This window comes from Heterocephalus glaber, unplaced genomic scaffold, assembly GCF_053883595.1.
Source record: "Heterocephalus glaber isolate CG9 unplaced genomic scaffold, H.glaber_assembly_v1.0 deba00001428, whole genome shotgun sequence".
NCBI classification, from domain to species: domain Eukaryota; kingdom Metazoa; phylum Chordata; class Mammalia; order Rodentia; family Bathyergidae; genus Heterocephalus; species Heterocephalus glaber.
Genome location: NW_028258293.1, coordinates 14,332,501 through 14,354,998, shown reverse-complemented (window position 1 = coordinate 14,354,998; position 22,498 = coordinate 14,332,501). Strand labels below are relative to the sequence as shown.

The following is a 22,498-nucleotide window of genomic DNA, read 5'->3' as shown; positions in this document are numbered from 1 at the left end:
GAGGTAATATTAGTAAAGGAGCTATAAAAGTCCCCGAAATATAAGTATCCAAAACTAACTATATATTTAAGCACTTTCTAGAAATCCAAATTACTCACTTAGAGTTTGAAATGAAGGCCAATGATACTTTGTAGTATAAATACATTCACAGTTCCATTTGCTCCTCATAAACATTTCAATTAATACTAGAGTCAATCAAAATTGGTCATTAAAATGATTTTTTTGTACTGAAGATTTTTACCCAAGGCCTTCACACTCAACTACATCCCCGGTACTTTTTATTTCACTTTACGTATATTTTTTAAGTTTTCTGGGACAAGGTCTTGCTAAGTCACTAAGTTGCCCTGGCTAGGCTCAAGCTTGTGATCCTTGGGATTACAGGTGTCTGCCACCATGTCTGGCCCCCAAAATGATTTTTTAATTAATCAATTATGGTCTGTTCAATTCTTCAAAATTTCCCACTTTAATCAAGCAGAAATTAAAAAGTACAAATTCATCACCAAACATATCTGCAAATTGGATAGACCTGACTTCAATCAGATCAGTGCCTAAGGAATTCGACATAAAAATTCCTAATTTTCCATCATTCTATTAATTCATGGAGCCATAAGTTAAATATTTAGTATAATTTGTTTCATATATGAGCTTTTGTAATATTTGCTTTAATAAGTAATGAACATACAAAAAAAGAAAAATAATAATTACGAGTGTCCGTTAAAATAATTTAAGATTTCAATTATTTAAGTTAAATTCAATTATTTAAGTTAAAAATATTCACGGAGCATTAGCCATGTGCAAGAAAGGCACCAAGGTAGACATGTTGGGACTATAAACCTTACTATTATCTCTGTTTTTAAGGCAGCTATGATCTTGTAGGAGGGGCAAAACATGCACAAAGAGCTAAAAAACAGTAAATGTGGTGTGCTATGAAAAAGCCACGAGGGGCCATGGAAACTCAGAAAAGAAAGATAACTTTAGGGCAGGGGACAGAGGTGTTGGTAATCAGTAAAGGTTTCCTGGAACCAGGTCTTAATGGGATCCTAGGCTTTAAAAGGCAAAAGTGAATATAAGGAAAAAGATGGGTCTTCCAAAGAGTAAAACAATATGACGATTGACCTGGAGATGGAAAAGCACAAGTCATGTTCAGAAGATTGCATATAGATGAGTTTATTAGCTACCTAGAAAAAAAGTAAAGCCAGAAATAATAGTAGGAACCATGTTATGGACAGCCACAAAATTCAGGCTAAGAATTTTGAACTCAGAAAAACCATCCATACACTGACACTCCCAAATGTCTATTTCCCAAAACTATTTCCAGTCCCTATGTCTCCTTTGAATTCCAGACTCTTAGGTCCTGCTGCCTATTCAACAGCTCCTCCTGGATCTCTAAGTATTTCAACTTATCAGTTCAAGACTAAACTCTTCCTCAAGTCACTCACCCCCTGTTGATGTCTGTTCTATTACAGTTTTCCCAGTGAATGGCAGAATCCCAGTGAAATGTCAACTCCATTTTTTCAGTTCCTTAGGTCCAAATCCTTGAAGCCATGCCCTTGACTTTTCTGTTTCCTGTTCATTCCAAAACTCTTTGGCTTTGCTCTCATAATGTATCTAGAATTTAACTACTTTTCACTACTTCCTCTGCAGTAAGAAACCAATATTTTTTTATTTATTAACCTTCTCATGGTCATTCTGCTTTTACTCTTACCTCCTTCAGTCTACATGAAACAGAGGAGACAGAATGAGCCTCTAAAACCCAAATCAAATCTCATGCCATTCTTTTCAGTGGCCTCTCATAGCATTTGAAGACCAAAGTCCTTACAATGGTGTAAAAGACCCTTGGCATTCATATTTCCTACTCTTCTGCCTTTTGTTATTCCAGCCTGCTAGCTACAGTGGTACCTTAAAGTTCCTTAAATAGGGTGGGCTTGCTCCTACCTTATGAGAATTTGTGTCTGCTCTTCCTTCTGTCTGACAGTCCTTCACATACCCACATGATTTGCTTCCTCAATTCCTTAGGATTTTATGCTCAAATGTTTCCTTTTCTGTTAAGTGCTTACCCAACACCCTGTTTATAGTTGCAGTCCATTTTTCCTGCCCATTTACCCTTCCCTGTCTTTTCTACATAGCAGTTTTCCTAGCATGCTATAATGTTACTTATCTCTTTTATTGTCTGTCTGCCTCCACTGTAATATAAACTTAGGAGCAGCCGAGATTTTGATAGACTGACATACCTTCAAAGACTAGAAGAGTCTTAGAAACACAAATGCTTAACGAAAATTTGTTAAAGCAGAATCATAATCAATAGAACTCCACTGGAAACTTCTAAGCAGAAGAGAAACACAATGAGAAGTGTGCTTTAGGAAAATCACCCTGGGATGGATATGTACAATGAAGTGTAAAGCAATGGACAAAGCAGGAGATAATTTAAGACTCTACTTCAGCAGTTTGGTCATGAAGTGATGATAACCTGAATTGTATTAGTTATAGCAAGATTTTAAAAAGATAATTTGAGACATTTTCAAGTAAATTGGACTAGAATTGACAGTTCTATGATGAAGATATGAAATTTGACTTGGAGTGAAGATGTCATTTATAGAAACAGGAAATACAAAAGAGGAAGATTTATTTTAAAATGATATTCATTATTAATTTTGTAGAACATTCTAAGTAATAAAAGGAAAGCAGGCTTAACATTAATTCATGTCCGAAATAAAGATCCTAGAATTTTTTTTACTCTCATTTCTGAAGGTCCTATTGGTTTTTATATTCAGATATACTTCTGATCTGAAATAAAAATGGCTTGGTTTGGCATCTGTTATTTCTACTAAAACATGCCTTGGTAGGAAAACAGTACTTCTGAGGTAGAAAGCAAGGCAGTTAAGCAAAACCACTTCGGAGGAAATGGCTTTTTCTTCTGCAAGTTACAGTCACCATTTCACATTCTAAGTAAAGAAACCACCTTTTTTCTTTCAGAGTTAGGTCATCACAGCTGTATGCTGGGCCCAGATACTCTCAGGAGTTATCTATACAGTAGAAGAAATAGTCATGGGGTGAAAATTATGGGTTTTTTCACCTACAACTGCTAATGACATATAGAAAAAGTCCAGTTCATAAGTGATGACCACTTTGATAATCAGGTGCAATCATGTAAGTTACCTGTCAGCTATCCATCATTACAAATAAAATGAACAGTTGGCCCTTCTTTTTTATTATGCCACACAGAACTTATGTAGAATAGAATGTTTTTCCAATAAAATGATAAATGTTATATGTCTGGCTTTGGGGCCAAGTGTCCATATTTGAAGATTTCCTAATTCTTTTATGTTAAAAGTTTAAAATGTAGATTTAAATGTTTGGGGCAGATTTTTAAACATATTTATTGAGGATGCTAGGAAATAAATTTGAGTATTTCATTTAATAAATCTATACTTTTATTCTTATAACAGAGAAGTTTAGAGTTGGAAGAGATTTTCATTTACAGATAAGTCTTTGCAAATAATTCAAATAATTGGTATGTTTTGCTTTAAAAACACCCAAACTGATGAAGCAGATTATTGTTCTTATTTATCTTTATGATGTAATATGACAAAATAGTTGTCATGCAAACATTTAAATGCTGATTTATATATCATTATCTACTAAAGAAGATATCAAGCTTAAAAGGAAAAGTACAGAAATTCAAAAACCGGTAGTCAAAATTAAGATAAAGGGCTAATGAGGGTTATAACAAGTCAAAAGCCTTAAAAAGTGAAAACAGAAACATACATGTAACCTCCTACATATGTCTTTTTAACAATAAGAATTTTTCCCCAGAAACTGAGAAAGCTAAAAAAAAAAAATGATAACTTGAAACTCCCAGAGAAATGTTGAAATAAAGATCTCTACATTTTAAGCAAGCAGTGTCAAAAGAACTGGTTCACAGTGTTGCCAAGGATGCTGCTTAGTAAATAGTTTAAATTCCTTCCACTTGAGACAGAAAGGATCCGAAGTATATTAGCCTCTCCCCTCCCCCTCTAGTGAATTAATATTCCATGATATTCACCACAACTGCTGAGGGGGCACCTCTTCTCAAGGAGCAGAGAGCAGCAAATGGCTATTTCACAAAGAATAAAAATATATCCTTGTAAGTTTAATGTGTGTTTGTGTAAAAGAAAAATGTGGCAGATCTATGTTAATAAATCTTAAGTAGGGAAAAAATAAAACAGTAGCTAAGCCATGGTGAGTAATTAACCTTTTAGCATCCTCTGTCTTCAAGAATGCTTTCTCTTGTGCTGGTTCTTTTAAACAGCCCGGGTCCTGGCTGCCTTTGTTGGGCTTGGAAATCGTTCACATATGAGAGAAATTAAGCCCTCATTTAACAGAGACACATGCCTGTCAAGACCAGAGGAACAAAGCCTAGTCCCTGGGGCCTGTTCACGCTCAGACACTGCCACTCATTCTGTTAGCAATGCTTACCCTTTACAGAATGTATATGGAACTCCATCAATCAGTTCATCTGCTTCTTTTAATACATGGCGCTATGAATTTTTTTTTAATGTTTTCTCTTTCTTATACAACTTAAAGCTAGTTTTAAAAAATTAAAATGTTGTTCAGTGTTTTCAGAATGCAGTTACACTTCTCTAGTTAAAAGATAGTGAGACTGTCCCCACACATTATCAGTGTACATTAAAGGCCATGTCCCCTTAGATTTCTTCCCAGATATCTTTCCCACATTTTATACTTAATAATGAGAAGACTCATTTTGTGGATTTCCAGTATATCTTCCAGCTACTTTTAAAGTCAACAAATTCAATACATTTGCCCTTTAGAGCACCAGGGCAACATGTTCTCTCAGGGTGGAGATTCCAATGACGACTTAACAGCCACCTCTTTTTACTGGGAAAGTGAAACGGCCTTCTTGTAAACCCAACTAAATACCCTTCTCACATTCTCATCTCCAAAGAAAATAGAATGCTCTTTTGAGAAAAGACCACATTACTATTTATGCAAATCTTATGTGCTGTCCCTTCCCTTATACCCCACCTCCTCCTCCCCCTCGGAAAAACATGGAGGTTATGGTGAAAGATTACCAAAGCCTTCCAGTTGACACCTACTCTTATTCAAAGTAGAAGAGAGAAGGAGTATGAGAAAATGAGTATTTGTCTATAATTATTAAAATAAGTTCTTCAGTTAGAAGTAAAATGCTTGTTTCACCTGTGCTGCATGTACAGAAAACTTACCAAGGGTTAATTAGCAGTGTTAATCTTTCTACAGAAACCCCAGGTGTTCTAGAGCTGACAGTTTTAATTCTCAAGATGCCAAGAACCTCAAAATAAGAAGCTGGTGGCCCAGGAACTTCACTCTACTTGGCGGGGGGGGGGGGGGGGGGGGGATCTGGATTTGATAAGTAAAGCCAGGTCCACCTAGTGGTTATATGGTAAAGCCCTGCAATAAATGGGAACCATAAACAGTCCAAGAAGCTAACAGGGCAGTAGTTTTTTCATAGTCAGTTGCATTCATATTTAGATACTGATCAGACCTACAACTAGCACACTTTATGGGAACACAGACAACTACAGACGTGCCTTAGCCTAAAAGGAAAAATGAAATAGAAGTACATCAGACTCTTTCATATTCATATTTATGTATCACTCCCAAATGACTGATCATTTTTCAAATAATAAATTATTCTCATTTTTAAACCACAAATCACATTTGGCAGGCCTTACCAGGGCAGATGTCAGATTGTGGTAGTATAACAAAACTAATTAAATAACTCCTGAAAAAAATAAAAGAAAGTTTACTTATAAAAATGACATTAAGGTGAACCGCCTAATAAGAACATGGATTTGCTTAAATAAAACATTATATAGTTCTGCTTTAGATTCATCCCTAAAGCCCTGAAAGATATTAGAATTTTAGTGAGTAATTACCCTATTTACTTCAAACAAAATGGGAGGAAATTTGAAAACCATATTAAGTTCTACCACACATCAGAAATGAAATTTTCTCATTTTTTATCTTACAGCCCAATAAATAAATTGTAGTTGGAAAATTTATTAGGTCTAGAAGATGAAACTTAACTAGTCAGAATGAGAAAAAGGCCAAAAGAATATCCACATCAACATTATCCTTTAAGCAGGAAACTTACTTCTAAGAAGCATAACTAAGAAGTCTCCCATTCATAGCTTAATTGTTTTCAGTCTGAACCACCCTCAGCACTACCCCCACAGTTAGAAAGTGTTCTAGTTGCTTAACATATCTCTTTTCAAATGAAAATGCAACACATAGCGAAAACAAGAGAGACTAGGAAAAGGTGTTATATGCTATATATATGCCTCTGACTTAATACTTCAATAGGACATGGTGTAATTTCCTGCAATTAATACTTAGAAAAACTATGTGGACTTTTTCCCAAAATTATAATATTTTACTTGCAAGACTAAAATTAAATTTGTGTCATCCTTTCCATTATATAGCCCTAAATACTAAAAGCTCGTCTTTGGCTGCCAAAAAAGTATTCTCTATATCCTGAAAGCAAGCATTTATAGGCTGTCTTCCTAAATGTATTTTTCTAAAATTCCACCATAGCCATCATTTTATGTGGCAAGTATTACAAACCATCACAATATTTCACAAAGGAAACATAAATTAAACCTTGTGATATCAAACCCTCTGATGGTTTAAAATGAAAACAGTGCTCCTAAATGGACATGGCTTATCCTATACCAAACTTGACGTTTGCCTTCAAGTTTATCAACATGAATACTTACTGTAGTAGGACATGATGGTACACACCTATAATCCCAGAACATTATATATATATATATATATATGGAGAGAGAGAGAGAGAGAGAGAGAGAGAGGCTGGAGATGTAGCTCAGTGCAAAGGCTGGAGATGTAGCTCAGTGTAAAGGCTCTGAGTTCAATCCCCAGTACAAAAAAAAAATATTGCTGTCTTATTTTTCTAAAGACCTGAGCCCATTCCATTATCATCCAGAATCAGAGGTCAATTGTGCAATAATCTTTAGAATCCTTATTCTAAACATATGCTAAGAAACTCATTTGCTAGAAGACATGCAATCAGTACTAGAACAAAGTAGAACAAAGAGTAGGTATAGACATCCTGAGTCCAAACCCAGGCTTCTTTCTGTCATTGATTTGCTGTAGTGCCTTTTTCTCCTCAAATTGGGGTGAAATACCTTCCTTAGAAGGAAGAAGAACATAGTCCTGTTAAGGGCAGACCAGGAATCTTCTCCATACCCTCTTTTTCCTGGGGTTGAAATTGTGGCCTCCCTAAACTAAGGAGAACATGTAAGTCTATGGAATTAATTCAGTTGGTTAGGAGAAATGATTTGGAGAAGGAGTAAGAGTTAGAAACAGGTATAAATATCAGTGAAACAGATTGAAAGCACTGAAAAGATCTATACTTGCATGTTTTTTCAGCTATCTGGAAACATTTTTTTAAACTATAAGCTCAATTTAAATGGCAAGAAATCATGTATGACAGTCAAATCCTAAAATTTGGTGGTTATACCCTATTCAAGGGTGATAAGTAAAGCGATAGATGCCCATTCCTTTTATTAAGTGGAATAATAATGTTATTTATGAAAGCATTGAGATTTTTTTCTCAATGCATATTTTCATGTAGTTAAGACCTTACTGCATTTACATTATTGTGTTCTAGGATTTTTCCACTTAATGTTATAACATCTCAAATTATTAAAAATTACTGTATTTTATCAGTCTATGGTAGCTCATCACATGAATATATGATAAAATTTAATGATTTTATTAATATTAAAAACCAGGGTTCTTTCAATGTACATCTAAATTTTTAAAAACCAACTCTTTTCTTACATAAGAGCAGTATATGTTAGAAAGTTTAAAAAATTAAAACAAAAAAATAGTTTAACTATAATTCTACTACTTGAAGGCATTTGCCTTAAAATTATACTTATAAGCACTTGATGTATACAGTATAACACAAATCAGAGTCTCTACAGTCAGGACTCAATGTTTCTAAGAAGGAAGGTTACTGTATCTATATGGAAGCCAAGGTTCTAAACACAGAGCTCAGATTATCTTTTCTATTGACCACTGTAATTTGAACTCTCTCCCACAAGGGATCCATGAGTTTAGAAGTTCTTGGGATTTACATTCACCTTATATGAAGTCTGTGAATGGGTCCTCTCAGAAACCAGTGGATCTGACAATCCACATCGCAATTAAATCAGAAAATCTTAACAGAAAAACAAGCTGTTGTGTGCATGCCAATTTCAAAAGCCCTAGTTTCTAGCCTTGCATTATATAGTCCAGTAATGAGTTGGAATTCCTCCATCAATTGTTCCATCATTTGTGATGTTTGTGCACATCATTTGTGCCTTTCTTTCCTGATCTCTATGATATTCTATGACTAGCCTCTGGCTAGAACCCAATAACTCTATTAGCTCATTTCTGCCTGTACCAAAGGTCTTTTCCATACACAAAGAATACGAAGTCACCTTAATCATGTCTCCACTCCATCTTGCCTACAGAAGAAAAAGATGTAAAAACCTGAGTATGCACAAAGCCTTACAAAAAAATTAAACAGAGTCATGTAAAGAAAAAAGCTTCATTTTTTTTTCTTTTCTCAAACTTCCATTACTCATCACTAAATAAGATGATAGCTTTTTGTTCATGTGTATTTTCTTTCTCTTCATCTTCTTCCCATAGTACAAGTCAAGTTGAAGGAGGTGCTTACAGTCACAGAATGGAGTGGGGAACTCTTTAGGACAAATGAATACTTGAACCAATAGCTGGAGGTCCTTCTTCTCCTGGAGGTTTCAGATTTCTGCATCCTCAGGCTCCATTCGATTAGATGAATCCTACAGTGCACTAATCCTCTACACATTAACAAATGACTTCTGCCACATCCAACTTGAGAAATAGCCACATAGCTTTTATGTACAATTTTTACTGAATAACAGTACACAAAAATGCTTTTCCACTTGGGAAACTGCATCCTGATGTCATTGCAATTTCTTAAAAGGGGCAATACTTATTAGCCACTCAATTGAACTTCTAAGGATAATAGAACTGAAGAATGTATAAACTAGAGACAATGGAAATGGTATTATAGTACAAAGCAGGCTTAGCCTGTTGGAGTTTTTAGAACAGTTCGTCCACCTTGTCAACATGTTTGAGCAGCAGCCAAGTTACCCAACTGAGAGTCCTTTTCATCTGCACTTACCTCAGCCACTACAGAAAATTCATCTCCAAATATTTTGAGAAAATTCTTCCAATAAAATGTATATGTAACAAAAGTGAGGACTGTAACCTGAGGATAGACTATCTTGTATTCTGATCTGTGAAATCCTTAAATTTCCTTGTAAATATTAGAACTTTAAATTTTCTTAATGGACTGTGTGGTGGATAAAATTAATTCACTGTCTCACAGGAGACATTACACCTTTTGCATCATTTATTTTCTTTTATTTTGAACAAGTAAAAATATCTGGCTCTAACATTAATAACTTTGAGTAGGAGTTACTATATGTGAATTAAAAATGGTTATGTCAGTACATCCCTCAGCATTTAAAAGATATTTCCCTGTGCTATATCAAGTGTCACACAGTATATCAATTTTTATTTCCCATCTCTCAAGTCTGGTATGCATACTGTTTAACTTCTTAAATTCTAAGTATAGACATCATTCAAAAAGCTATGTAAATGCTTGACTTACAGGAGATGGTATACATACGATTTATATGAACAACTTTACTTTAAACAAGAAGGACTTTTGCATTTTGTGGTGCTACATCACATAACTTTGTCTGTGTTTAAAAAACTATAAAATAAATTGGAAAGGTTCATTTACTATCCTTCTAATTTCACAAGCACTATCGATCCAAAAACAAGGATCATTTTAATGTAAAAGGTAAGAATTTGACCCTGTTTTTCTAGAATAAAATGCCATGCTCCCTTTCTTACAATCTCCAGGCAGCTCTGCCTAATTTTACATCAACCATTTCCAAGTGCCTGATAAACCCGACTCCACACACACACACACACACACACACACACACACACACACACACACGAGCACATCCTAGAACGGTATTAAAAACTATCACTAAACTAAACCTTCAATGTAGTAAAAATGATCAAGAAACAAATAGAAGAGAGACACATTGTCCCTGAAAGATTGAGTCAAGGTTATGTAACATCACATGCTAGCACCATCCAGACCATCTGCCCCCTCTACTACACCCCACTTTGCCTCTAAAGATGGAAAGTACTCTCCCACTTTAATTCCAGAAAGAAGCAGAGACTGCTTTACCTGAATTTTTAGTGTCATAGTTTGGAAGAGAGCTGGGGAGTGAAATCTGAGAGATGAGTACAAGAAGATAGAATAAAGTATGGAGAGTCAGGCTGACAGTTGAAAAGCTGAAGGATAGTGCAGGAAAAGCACTGAGATTCACCTTCAGGTTTTGGTCTGCTGAATAAGACCTTTTGCCATAAGGCCACATTTGGAAAACAGGTAGCTAGATGATTAATCTCCATATAGTAGCTCATAGGATCTGGGCAGGTCTTTTCTTATTTATAGATCTCTTCCAACTTAAACAATGTAGCATGATTAATGTGGAGTTCTAATCCATAACAAGAATTTGTAATTTTAGCTGTTACAGCCATTGCTATTCATAAATTATAGCAGCTTTACCTATTCTTTATAATCCAGAAATTTTACTATTAAAATGTTTGAAGCAGGCTATAGAACATCTATCATTACTTAAAAAGTTAATTAGATTACATAAAAGAAATAATTAGATTTGCATTTTTATCTTCATTTTAAACTTCCAAAGAAGATCACAACAGCTTGCCTGTGGGCAATTAAAAACAGTGCACAGCAGAGAAATAAAGAGAGGCGAGGGGGTCTGTTTTTCCTAGCTAATTCATAATTGAAGATAGAATTACAAAATATTTTAAGGGTTTGCCGAAGCTAGGGGCTAATCCCAGATTTCTAAGCTTTGTTTATAACACTCATTTCATTGTAAAAGAGTATCAGATACATGTACAGTGCCAATAGAAGTATCAAATTACTTTCAATAGGTTTATTTGGTCCCTTTCAAAGGCTTTTGGAAGGAGATCCATTATCTGATCAATAACACACACAAAAAAACAACTATTACTAGAGCCAAAACAGGATCATTGCAATTGCCTTTTGTTTAGCAATGCTAAATACAACTAGCAAAGGGATGCAACCTAAGACAGAAGAACTGCAAGAGACTGGAAGTCAGCTGCCAGCTGTCCTCAGTTTTTCCATTGTCTGCTCCAGTCATCTCCAAAAGACAATAAATGGAAGGTCCAGCTCTTAAAATTAGAGGTCAATTAGATACTTAACGATGAGGCATATCTTCAAATATATATCTATTATTATTATGCTAGCAAAAAATTAATTAACCAGGTCAAGCAGGCCATGAAGGCTAATGTACAAAGTAATTATTCCTGATCTTCAGACAACTACTTCACATAAAAAGGTAGTCCTTTATTCTGCTGAGTAGATACCTGAAATGCCTGTAGTTAATCACATCGAAGGAAACAAAAGGTAAGGTTTATCTCCTTAAAAGATGAGAGTACATCTCAAATTACTCTGTTTAACTGTTTAAAGACAATCACTTTCTTGCTTATAATATTAAATATCTCTGTGGTTTCCACACATGAAGAAAGGAAAATATACTTAATCATGTTATACCACATGGCAAACACAGAGACACACAATATGTGCCCACAGCACACAGTAATATATTATAATTAACCTAGAAAACACTATGGGTGAAAAATACTCATATATCCCTAAGAACAGAAGGAAGCTTTAATGAAACAAGTAAATAAGCAGCATGTAGTACAGCATTTACAAGAAAGTTTTCAAAAAGACAAAGAGTTTCTGCAAGAAATAGTAATAATATTCAGTTCAGGCATTTTTATAGACTGAATTTGCCATCCAACAAGAATTGATGAGAGGAGATCAATAAATATTGCATATTAATCATAAAGAAAACAAAGTGTAACAATTTCAACTCTTACAATTACAGTAAAAAATATGTATGTATATGAATTGACAAAAATCGTTGGCCCTAGCCCAGAATGAAAAACGTTCAAATAAAATCCCAACCAACCTGTCCATTCTTAAGAAACTATTGTTTAGTCAATTGCCTGATTGGCACAATATATAAGCAACTTGAGTAACTCTAAATTAGAGATCTGAGAGACATTTAAATAATTGGATAATACCATTTATCCCTGGAAAACTTTCTCACAGAGATATTTTAAATGACGTGAATACTTTTGCAAAGACTAAATTCTAGCTGTAAAATGACATCATTAAATGTATTCTATTGACATGCCATAAAAACCAAAGAATGTGATATGTTGTGTCCATGAAGAATATCTTCTCTAAATTTAAAATCATGGTATGGTCAAGTGAGGTTAGATGAATAAATATTTGGAATGGATCAAAATATCATGATAAAATATTTTGGTTTTCTTAAAATAGCCTCATTTAATAGCTGTTTAAAATACTGTAAGTATACTTTGATCTATTTATAACTATCTCATAGTTTATAAGTTAATTTTATTTATCAATTAACTTGGAAATAAAATGTATTAAAAGATAGCTAAGATACTACAGTGCAATGGCTGGGATTGGGAGGATGTAATTATTGAAGTACCTATCTGTTCCTTGTAATTACAGCCAAAGACAAGGATCCATATCCTATGACCTCTTAGTTTTGCTTTGCAGAGATTTGATAAAATTTGGCTACTTCTGTTCTGAAAATCTTAAAAATGTATAAAATTTTTTCTAGGCTCCAAATTGAGAGAATTACTTAATATGTTACAAATTAGAGGAATCATCATTTTCTCCAAAGCACAAATAGGGATTTGAATTCACTAGGCAAACAGCCTCCTAAAAGATTTGCTGATATTAAAATATTTTAATAATCATTTAAAATTATGATCCTGATTTTTAAATAGCAACAGTTGGTTCATCAAAAATATAAAAATAGGGGCTGGGGATTTAGCTCAGTGGTTCCACCTCTTGCCTTGCAAGCAGAAGGATCCGAGTTCGATCCCCGGTACCAAAAAAAAAAAATATATATATATATATATATAAATAGTTCACAAAATCATCACACTTTTCAACATCACTTACATGGTCTGTACCTCTTTTAAAGTTCAGTCAAAATTTATCAAAGCAAAATTATGTTTAAAATTATATTCAAGCAAAAAAAATATAAATGAAATTGTTTTTGACTACACATGTATGTTTTGAAAGACTACAAAATAAAATAAGCATGAGAACTTTTACAATATAATCTTTTTTTTTATTAAATTCTTTTATTGGTACATTGTAGGTATACAACACAATCACATTTCTCATTGGGAATTGTACCTTTACATAATGCATCTTGGTTCTTATTTTTTCCCCATTCCTAGCCCTCCCTTCACGCCCTCCACCCTTCCCTATTTACAAAGACTTTATTTCCATTTTTTCCATTTCTCATCATTTTTCCTTTCCCTTCTTACCTTTCCCCTGCCCCTCCCACTACCCCTACTCCTTTGGACCTTTTCTTCCTATTTTACATTATCGATTATTCATTCTAATCATTGGTACATTTTAGGTATACAATATAATGACATTCATCATTGGAAATTTGCACCTTTACATAGTCTCTCTTGGTTCTTATTTTTCACCCTTGCCCAGCCCTCCCTTCAAACCCTCCATTCCTCCCTATTTACAAAGATTTTGTTCCTATTTTTCCATTTTCTCATATTAATCCCATTCCCTTCTATCCTTTCCTCTAGCCCTCCCACTTTCTTCCACTTTGCCCCTTTTCTTACTATTTCACATTACCTATTATACATTTAGTCCTTATTTACACTTTCAGTTTCTCACACCAGAGAAACTATTCGGAATTTATTCATGTGTGTCCTATTTATTTCACTTAAGAGTATACAATATAATCTTAATCATGCCTTTTCCTAATTATAGTGAAAGATCCTGTTTTATAATTTGTGCAAACCATTCAGATTTTCCTTTTTCCCCTCTATAACAGAACTGAATGTGTTTATGTGCAGTCATTCAAGACGTTAGACACTCTGCCCTTTCTGTTAAAGTTTGGAAATTGCAAGCCACAATTACTAATTTAGAAGTCAGCATTCTAAGCTAGAAGAACAGTCATGAATGTAGCTACCTGATACTCTACTTATAACCCATAGCACTTACCATGGCTTATTCTTGCTGACCCTGTTAGCTGATAGGTTCTAGGACTCCTGATTTTAAAAGGAAAAGAAAAAGTGTAACATGCTCAAATTGTATTTATTTGCTTTTAGAAGAAAAGATAAGTTTCATTTTTAATCATTTTGTTTTATTTTTTCTCCTGTTTGCTTTTCAGATGGGAGAATGTTTCTTTTTTGTGATTAAAAGATGTTTGAAGCATTTAAACCTTATATTTTGTTTATAAGGTATACTTAAATTACCCCAACAATGGTGTTTCTATTTGACCACATCTGTGACTCGTCAAAAACTATATTTGAAAATATAGCTAACCCAACTGGCTTTCAATAAAATAACTAAAAATCTCAACATAAAAACCTGCTTTGTATGTGTCAAAGATAAATAAATTCCATGTAAGGAGTCTTTTTCAGGATTTGAAAAATTCTTCGAATTGTCTAATACTGATTAGATAAATACTGACAAGTCATGAAACAGTAGCTTAGAACAGAGCGAAACTGTAAATATGGGTCTTATTCCATTAATTTCTTAAAATATGAATTTTTGTTTTAGAGTTCTATTTCTTAAAATGAATGCAAGTCTGATATTGAATATCTCTATAATTTTATACTTACACTGCTCAGTCTAAGTGCTGATCAGTATAAATTTTGAAAATTTAAATAATGAAAAGATCTACAATAGTTAAAACCAATCAAAATTCTATAAGAAAGCTTAAAAAATTATTCCCTTCTTCTCAAATTGAACATTCAGATGAATATTTTTAAATCATGTTCCATAATTTCATAAAAAGATATCAATTGAATACAGTCAAGTTATAACTATAAAACCATACATAATAAACACTATCAATATTTCCTAAAAGTACTGTAAACTTGTTGCCATTCATCTAAGTTCTTCAGTCCCACAGAAGAGCATCAATTACAACAGACAGTACAACTTTGAAGTGAAATATATTAGAAATAAATAAAAAGAGGTGGTCAAAACATTAATTATAACTGATATAGGAACATCTGGAGGACTTCTTGCTTTACAAATAGGAGTAACAGAAAGAACTAAATGATCATGTTATTTAGCACCTACTGTGTTCTTAGAGAGGGATTGAGAGAAAAATGTAAGAAGCCACAGGCTAAGAATCTTGACCTTAGCAGTAGGAAATTCACTGAAATTTTTAATAAGGGCAGAACAAGGTAACACCTGGACAGTTATTTAATTAAGAATCTCAGCATGAATTATAAAAGAGATATCAGAATGAGAAATTATTCCAAGATTTAAATGTACAAGGCTGACCATCACAAATGCCAAAGACATTCAATCTCATCTATATTTGGATTCTATTGTGAAACATACATATTTAAGTAAGAATATAGAATCAAAACAAAAACAAGAAAGCAAAACCACAAGAATATAGAATCCAAATAACAAAAAACAAGAGAACAAAAAAGTGAAGTTGGCTGGGGAAAAAGCCAAATTAGGTAAACATACTCCTTCAGATACAAAAGTACTTCTTCAAACACAAAGTGTTTCAAATACAGTGACTACTACCTTAAACAATAAGAATGATTAACAAAATGAAGCAAAACCTTACATTATAGACTCTGGTATTCATCAGTGAGGTAAGAAATTAGAATAAACTATGATATATCTGGTATCATATATATCACCTATGATATATCATAAGATATTTATAATATGTATTACTAACCTTAAAAAAGCAATAATTTACAATATTCTGGCTCAACTAGATTAAATCAAAAATCCTCATAATTTAGAAAATATCTACAGTAATCGAGAGAAACACAGTTTATGGTGAGGATTAATCACCAGATACCCTAGTCCTTATCTAACACTTTCTAGAACTCATGCACCTACATTCCTATTTAGAAATGGAAACCACTTCCCTTTCTCAAATTATTAGTTGAATGAATCACTAAGTATCTAAAGGAATGACTTTAATCAGACCATTGCCTCCCTTGCCCAGTCCACCATAATCATGATCTACAGTTTTGCACAGCCACAAGTAAAAGGAACTCTGTAAATAAAGTTATAATTATTCAGGAACAAGTTTTTCTTCCTTTCTAGACTATAAGCTCCTTGAAGACAGACTACTATTCCCTAGTCTTTATATTCCCCTCAGCATCTAAAAGGGATACAGTTAAATATTTGTTAAGGAACAAGTTAACTATTAGCAGCCTTTTCTCATATTCTTCTCATAATTGGCCCAATGAGTACTAACACATAAATAAAAGTTAGCTTCTCTTCATAATACTATTACATAATAAAACACAAAGCAGAAAGTGGTTGGAGCCAATAAAAGTAGTATCTGTAGGCTCCCTTGGAAATCAAAATATCTTAACTTGGTTGTATTGGGTAAATGGCAGAAGGGAAAAAACAGGGCTTTTTCTGCTTATACATCATTTCAGAGAAGAATGCTTCAACCACTACCTAGTCAATATTTCTTATATCCACTTGTACAATTGTGTACAACATCCTTGAATAACAGCTCTATTACTACTGTTTACAAGACAGGGGTACATTTGCAGCATTTTCAATTCCATTTTCAAGGAGGAAAGTTTCTAAGTATAATCAGATGAGAGTAATAAAATACACTGACCTGGATCTGTTGCTGCAGGAGATTAATTTTGTGCTGCTGTTGCAGAAGTTGCTGCTGTTGTCTTGCAATCTATCAGAAATAAAGTTTCATTAAGTTAAAATGAAATGCTTACACCTTTGCCATCAACTCAAGTATCTCTCCTGGTATTACAAGAATGCTTTACTGTACCTCTGTGTGAAAGAGTTTTATAAAATGAAAGTGGCAGAATCAGAAAGTTGCAGAAAAAAATTTTTTGAACTGTGCCAACCCTCTGCTTTACCTGTATGTGAAAACGAGCTACATGTGAAAACTACTCGCCTTGTATTACATTTGTAAGCAATCCACCTAAATCTTCACTGGTCAACGGGGAAATCAAGGGACATGAGAAATTCCATCTTTGTAGGATCAAGACAAGAAAACTCTCATCACATTTGTCTAAAGAGTTTAACTGAGACATAAAAAGGAAATCTGTAAGCAAAGACAGGATAAAACTTTCTATTACTTGATATGCTCTACTTTGGTGAAACCTTTTTTGATGGGAAGATTTTCATAACTGATACATTTACATATATTATCAAGTAGTACAAAAATAGTTCAAAGTAAAAAACTGTTTAGCTTTTTTGGTGTTGTTGAAGACCAACTGAGCTGTAATTTAAAATTTATCCATTTATTATTTTGAAGATAATGTGTTTCTTTTACAGTACAAGATCCACATACAAGTTTTAGATTTCCTTGCTTCACCCAACAATTAAAATGAAGATCTTAATATGTTACCTGTTCTAAAAAACAAATATTAACCATTTAATACAACCCCTATTGAGGACTCAATCTATGTGCAATGTCTTTAGGATAATGATGTTCACTAGCACAGTTAGGCACCAGAATGCTCATTGCCTCAAAAACTGAGCTGTTACAGTTTGAAGTCCAGAGAGATGCTCCTTATTAGAAATATATTCATTGCCATCCTATGAAACAAGACAGAAAAGTGACCAAAGAGCACTTGATCACTTTGGTTTAGTGGTGCCTTTCTTATAGACAATAGTTTTCTTCCTATTTATTCTTATTCCCAAAAGCTAACATTCTAGAATGGGCTTGATGGAAGACCCAATGAATGTGGATCAGTCGCAGTCCCTGGATTCATTCTTCCTGAGCCTTTTCAATGCTGTGGGTTAGTGCAGGAGGAAATGCCCATATCATTTCATTTAGCATAAGATGACAACATAGTGGTCTTCTCCCAAATGTTGCTTTGTAATTCCTGGTGATAACTGGTTCAAACTGGAAAACATGATAAAGCTGCCCCTAATATAGAATATAGTTTGATAAATGAGACTACTGCTTCCCAAAATGCAAGAGTATTTAATGAACAAAATGAAGAGTATTTAATCAGGTTGGAATGTCCCACTCTGCTTGTCACCCTCAAATTAGAAATGGACAATTCATTCTGCAGCTCTAGGTATAGATGCTGGATCTTGTGAATATTTATTTCATCTTAGCAAACTAGTGAAATACCACTAGGCATCTAATATTGATGGTCCCTCCTAAATGATAAAGTGCTGCATAGAAATGCATCCAAAACACCACAGTGCAATTACTATCATCCACTCTAGACGTATGGGTTTGACATAGCGAAGTATGGTACATAAGCACCATGTGGCTCAAATTCTGAATTTTATTTGCCAATCGGTTGAGCTACATGCTCGCTTCATTGAGCATGACAACCTAGTTTTAAGTGTCATTTAATTTTCATTTTGAAATATAATTACAAAGTGTTCACTGTAAGATATCACTCGTCTGCAAATGTGTCAAGATTAATTTGTGCTAGCTTATTCACAAGTGTCAATAGTTAATTACTGTGTCATCTCTGGATGGCTAAATGACATTCTAACTTCTGATTTTTTACAGTGTTCCTTTATGTTATTTTCCATTAGGGGCTGAGTCCATATTCCTACATGTGGGCAAATATTCAAGCACATAAAATACCAGACGTCACAACTCATTAAAATCAACAGAGCATATACTGCTGTATATACCCCTATAAAATACATTTAACTGAAAAGATAATTCCAGTAATAATGTCAGATTCCTAAAAACTGCACATTAATTTGGGTCTGTCTGATTTAAAGCATCAGGGACTACTCTGTAGGATCACTGTTGTTAGATTAATGTACTCCATGAGACAAGAAAAACAATTGGGTAAGTGATTTATTTTTTAAAAGATACACATTAATACTTTGCTTTTTTTTCTTCTTTCTCACTTCTAAGTCAATCAAGTCAGCTTCTTTTAGGAACCATGTACTTTTTACAATGATTTACCTACCTAGGGCACACATAATGACCATATAACTTATCATCCAAACCAAGACAACTCTTGTGAGTAGAAGAGGTGGGGTACTAATAATTACCCTGGGAAAACAAGTACAAACCTGGGTTATTTGGGGGTAAACCGAGATATGGCTACCCTATCTTTAAAGCTAGAGAAAAGTACTGGACCAGTAAGTTAAACACCCCCAAAGTTCTAGAACAGGACTCTATTTTTCCGGATGAGGAAAGTAAGGCCCAGAGAGGTAATTTCCCTTAAACTACATTGGGATTAGGTGTAATGCCTATGTGAATGAGTGTCCCTGAGTAATTAAATAAATCCAAACCTTCTGGAACAATGTATAATTTTCATTATGCCTAGTTATTATGATGCTTTTGTCTTCCACATATCCCCTTAGTTTTATTCAAGACTCTAGATTTCTAGAAAGTCTTTCTTTCTTTCCTCTTTCTTTTCTTTCTTTCTTCCTTCCTTTCTTCTTTTTAATTTTTTACTTATTTTAAGAATGTTTACAACAAATAAAGCAATCAATGTGATTACTCGCTAAGCTTGGCACATTCTACATCTCCAGTTCGTCAGCTCCTTTTGCAGGGCTCACCTGTTCTTGCTGTTGGCGAGCAAGGTCCATTTGCTGCCGTTGTTTCTCAATTTGTGAGGCTGCCAGTTTTTTCTGTTCATCATGCGCTGCCAGGAGCTGCTCCCGTAAACTGATCAGCTGGGTAATCATAGTGGAGAGCTGCCGTTCTTTTTCTGCCAGGCTCTCAGGTGTTCCTAAAATGGAAGCAAGAAGAGATCTCACAAGCTTGAGGAATATCTTCAGAAATCAGGGAAGGTGGGCAGAATTTAGAAAAGGACTCCCTTAGATACTGAAAGATCTGGGACAATGACTGTATGCCATTGTGAGTGCAAGAACACCACAGGGCAGTTAAAACAGTGGAATGAATGCTAGGTTTTATCATCGTTCTTGCCAAAAAACAGCATTGTCATCAATAAAATCCTTATACATTCTTCCTTCTAGCTTTAAAAACTAAAAACAGAGCTGCCTACTCCACTCCCTCATCATCACACTACCACCCTACCTATCTGTAAGCCTATGATATTTAGAGATCAGAAACTACAGACCATATCAATGGTCCCTAATCATCTCCTTTCTAAGAAACAAATACAAATAGCTGAGATGCAGTAGGTGCTTAATAACTATTATTAAAGGAATTTTTAATCATTGCCCTCCAAATGTTTCTGTTGTGCAAAGATCTGTATCTGAAGTTTGAAGTTCAGAAGTCAGAGGTCAATCTCTCAGAAACAGAATACGCACAGCAAAAACAATAAAAGTTGCTGCAGGTGAGAAATGATTGAATGTGGCTTGTTTTTCCTGTGAAGGGATCAAGCTAAAGTTCTCAAGTTCATCCTTAAAGGCAACAATGTTGCTTGTGGGGCTCTCTTACTTCATTGCCATATGTCATTCTTCAAAGGGAAAAAATACATTTTGAGGTTGAAAAGGTTATGCATAAGGATATGCTGTTTAATGAATATGATGTCGCTGAACACTTATGGTATGCACTAATGGTTCTGAGCAGTCTTTTTATGGGCAAATTGCACAGCTCTCCTAAGTAAAGGGTACAGAATCCTTTTGTGAATCTAAATTAGAGCATTTTACTGGAGCATAAGAATTTCAATCCACTGAATCTGAGCCACACAGGTTTCATTATGAAGAACTGATCTATGATTTGAAAGCTTTTCAGAAAGATGCCACCAGCTGTCAAAGGGGACAAAGATTGCCAATTTTTGTGTATGTGGAAGGAGAGACTTCCAACCTCCTTGAAACTCTCTTCAATCTTGCTAAGAAAGCACCAGAACAATCTGAGAAGATAACAATATTTTAAGTATTAGTGGCCCTATTTTCTTAGTGGCCCCATGGAGAAAAGGCATCTTCAGGGGATTCTGGGTAGCACTTGCTAGTGTGTGATTCCTACAAGGTAAAACTGATGTCAGCAGAAAAGCTAGCACATTTAGGACTACCTTGGGACTCTTAATGTCAACTCAGGCTAAAAAAAAAAAAAAAGAAAAAAAAAATCTGTCTGTATCCCTTAAAGAATCACAAAGAATCACTGAGCTGAGAGATCCCCTAAAATCAAAATAAAGATAGTGAGAAGTTAGAAAGTGAAAGTATATTCCACTGATAAAGAAACAAGTACTATATCAAGACTAATGAGCAACTATTTTTTTCTGGGTTGTGGAATTGATTTTAAAAAACAATTTATTGTAGTTATGTCAGCAACAGGAACTCCAGGTTGTTAAAAGGAAGAACTTCTTTTTTCAGAAATATTAAATGATAAAAATACAAAAGCAGGCTCACAAAGCAGATCATAAAAGTATCTTCAAAAATACAGAAAAGCTGAATTAATGTATATGTTAATATACACATAAATGAGAAGACAGAAGACAAGTATGAAATTTATGTATTTACTAGTTTTGCTCATTTTTATTTCCATAAGTATTTCCTGAGTGGTAACTATGTGGCAGGCACTATATCATCAAGTAATCACAAATATAAATGTAAACTAAAACTTCATAAGAATTTAAAACAAGACAAATATTTGGGAGGAAGGTTTAAGCAGGTTTGGAGCATGCAAATTCCAGGACAGTAACATGAAAAAGCAACCTATTTTAAGAAGAATGAATAGGAGTTAACGAGGCAAAGACCTGGAAGGAGTTTTTGGTCAAGGAGGTTTCTAAAAGGAGAAAACAGTGCAGCCAATGGCCATGTGCATGTGCATACAAGTGTGTGCGTGTAATTGGGGGGAGGGGTTCTGTGTGTTCTAGAAGTTGAATAAAGGTAATAAAATTTGAACAAGGAAAATGGAGGGGAGTAGAGTACCAGATAGGCTAGAAAGATAGGAAAAGTCCCTACTATTCCATCTCTTACAGATCATGTTTAATGATCTTCCCTTGTATTTATTCTAAGAAAAATTCAAAATCACTAAAGTCATTTAAGCAAGGGTAATGTGTTTGTTATGATTGCAGCATGGGGATTTGACTGAAAACTATGAAATAAATGGAGTATCTGCACATTTTATTACATATATTTTAATATTCTAATTTATATGTGGCTTTCTTGTTACACTTATCTATATGATGGGATTTAAGAAAAACTTCATTGGATACTGGGATAGTTTGTATTCTATACTGTTTTGTTAATAAAATCTTTCACAGGATATTTTGGCCAAGGGCCAATAAAAGAGCTATATCTAGTATTTAGATTTCCCAGGGAAAATTGGATAATTGTTCTTGTCCCGTGTCAAAAAAAGTCTTTTCAATAATCTTCAATTTATTTTCC

General features: G+C 34.1%; 1 protein-coding gene across 50 annotated transcripts in view; it reads right to left on the bottom strand.

The window, feature by feature from the left end:
* Sox6 (SRY-box transcription factor 6) overlaps window positions 1–22,498 on the bottom strand; it is a 689,857-nt gene that overhangs the window by 182,290 nt on the left and 485,069 nt on the right. For all 50 annotated transcript variants that reach the window (XM_087211270.1, XM_087211269.1, XM_021263841.2 and 47 more), the window contains 2 exons: window positions 19,760–19,932; window positions 16,866–16,934 (listed from right to left, as the gene is read on the bottom strand). In XM_087211270.1, coding sequence (XP_087067396.1) covers window positions 16,866–16,934; window positions 19,760–19,932 — 242 coding nt within the window. The remainder of the gene's footprint in view (window positions 1–16,865; window positions 16,935–19,759; window positions 19,933–22,498) is intronic.